Source organism: Etheostoma cragini, unplaced genomic scaffold, assembly GCF_013103735.1.
Source record: "Etheostoma cragini isolate CJK2018 unplaced genomic scaffold, CSU_Ecrag_1.0 ScbMSFa_4272, whole genome shotgun sequence".
Classification (NCBI taxonomy): Eukaryota; Metazoa; Chordata; class Actinopteri; order Perciformes; family Percidae; genus Etheostoma; species Etheostoma cragini.
This window is the reverse complement of record NW_023268628.1, coordinates 1-1,118: the sequence shown is the minus strand read 5'-3', so window position 1 is coordinate 1,118 and position 1,118 is coordinate 1. Positions and strand designations below refer to the sequence as shown.

General features: G+C 58.1%; 1 protein-coding gene across 1 annotated transcript; it reads left to right on the top strand.

The window, feature by feature from the left end:
* Positions 1–310: 310 nt before the first annotated feature.
* LOC117941098 (homeobox protein EMX1-like) lies at positions 311–1,099 on the top strand (the record flags this gene model as incomplete). The annotated part of the gene is made up of 1 exon (XM_034866194.1): positions 311–1,099. A coding segment is annotated over exon 1 (358 nt), but the record flags the coding sequence as incomplete, so codon positions are not given.
* Positions 1,100–1,118: the final 19 nt, after the last annotated feature.

The window sequence follows — 1,118 nt, the reverse complement described above, 5'->3', positions numbered from 1 at the left end:
TCAGAAACACACACACACACACACACACTCTCAGACTCTCTCTCTCTCACACACACACACACACACACACTTCACAATAAGGTTGTGAGTAACAAGTTTCACTTTCCCAATTTCACTGTCTTCATCTTCACCTTAATCACACTCCTTAGATTAACAAAATGGCCGTCGGAACGGTTGCTCTGCTCTGCGCATGCCCAGCGCACCTCTGCAAGGAGGGTAGGGCAGGTATCTCTCTCTCTCTCTCCCTCTCTCTCTCTCTCCCTCTCTGTGTGTGTGTGCGTGTGTTTGACAGCCAGCAGAGACAGACACTCCCAGCTCGCGCCTTCATTCTGCAGCACGCGGCGGTAGTTGGAGGAAACACCGACTCATCAGAGCCCCGCAGCCCGGCCGCCCTCCGCTCAAACCCGGCTGCACTCTGGAGGACCTGCGCTACTTTCCCGGAGCTTTAACACCACTTTGCTGTTTTTCCAAATAAAAGAAATCACACACATCTACTCGTTCACACAGGTTTAAGAAGTCTCAGGTGTGAACACAGGTGTGAGGATACTTTATCCCCTTCCAGGTGCAGTGAAAAAAATTGGATTTCTGAGGTTTTTTTTTGATATTTTTGTCTCTTTGGAGTTATGGAGAAACTGGGAATCTGAGCGACCCAAAGGTCCGCGGAACTGGACTACACTGGCCGCCGGTTGGTCCACATCTCCCCATCTTCCGCCCCGGTTTAGCTCCCGGTGCTCCGGCACAATGTTCCACCACAGCAGCACCAAGAAATGTTTCACCATCGAGTCTCTGGTGGGGAAGGAGGCGAGCAGGCACGGCGGCTCCGGGGACGAGCCCATCCGGCCCACGGCGCTCCGGTTCCCGGAGTCCCTGCACCCCGCCGCCGCCGCCGCCGCCGCTTCGGGGGTCTTCGGCTCGTGCTTCCAGGGCAGCGGTGGGCGGACTTTGTACTCCGCGGGGCCGGACATGGTGCTCCAGGAGGCCGGGGCGCACGCGCTGCAGATGCCGCCGCAGAGCTTCTTCAGCCCGCAGCACCGGGACGCGCTCAGCTTCTACCCCTGGGTGCTCCGGAACCGGTACCTGCACGGACACCGCTTCCAAGGTGAGCCGGGGGGGGGGGG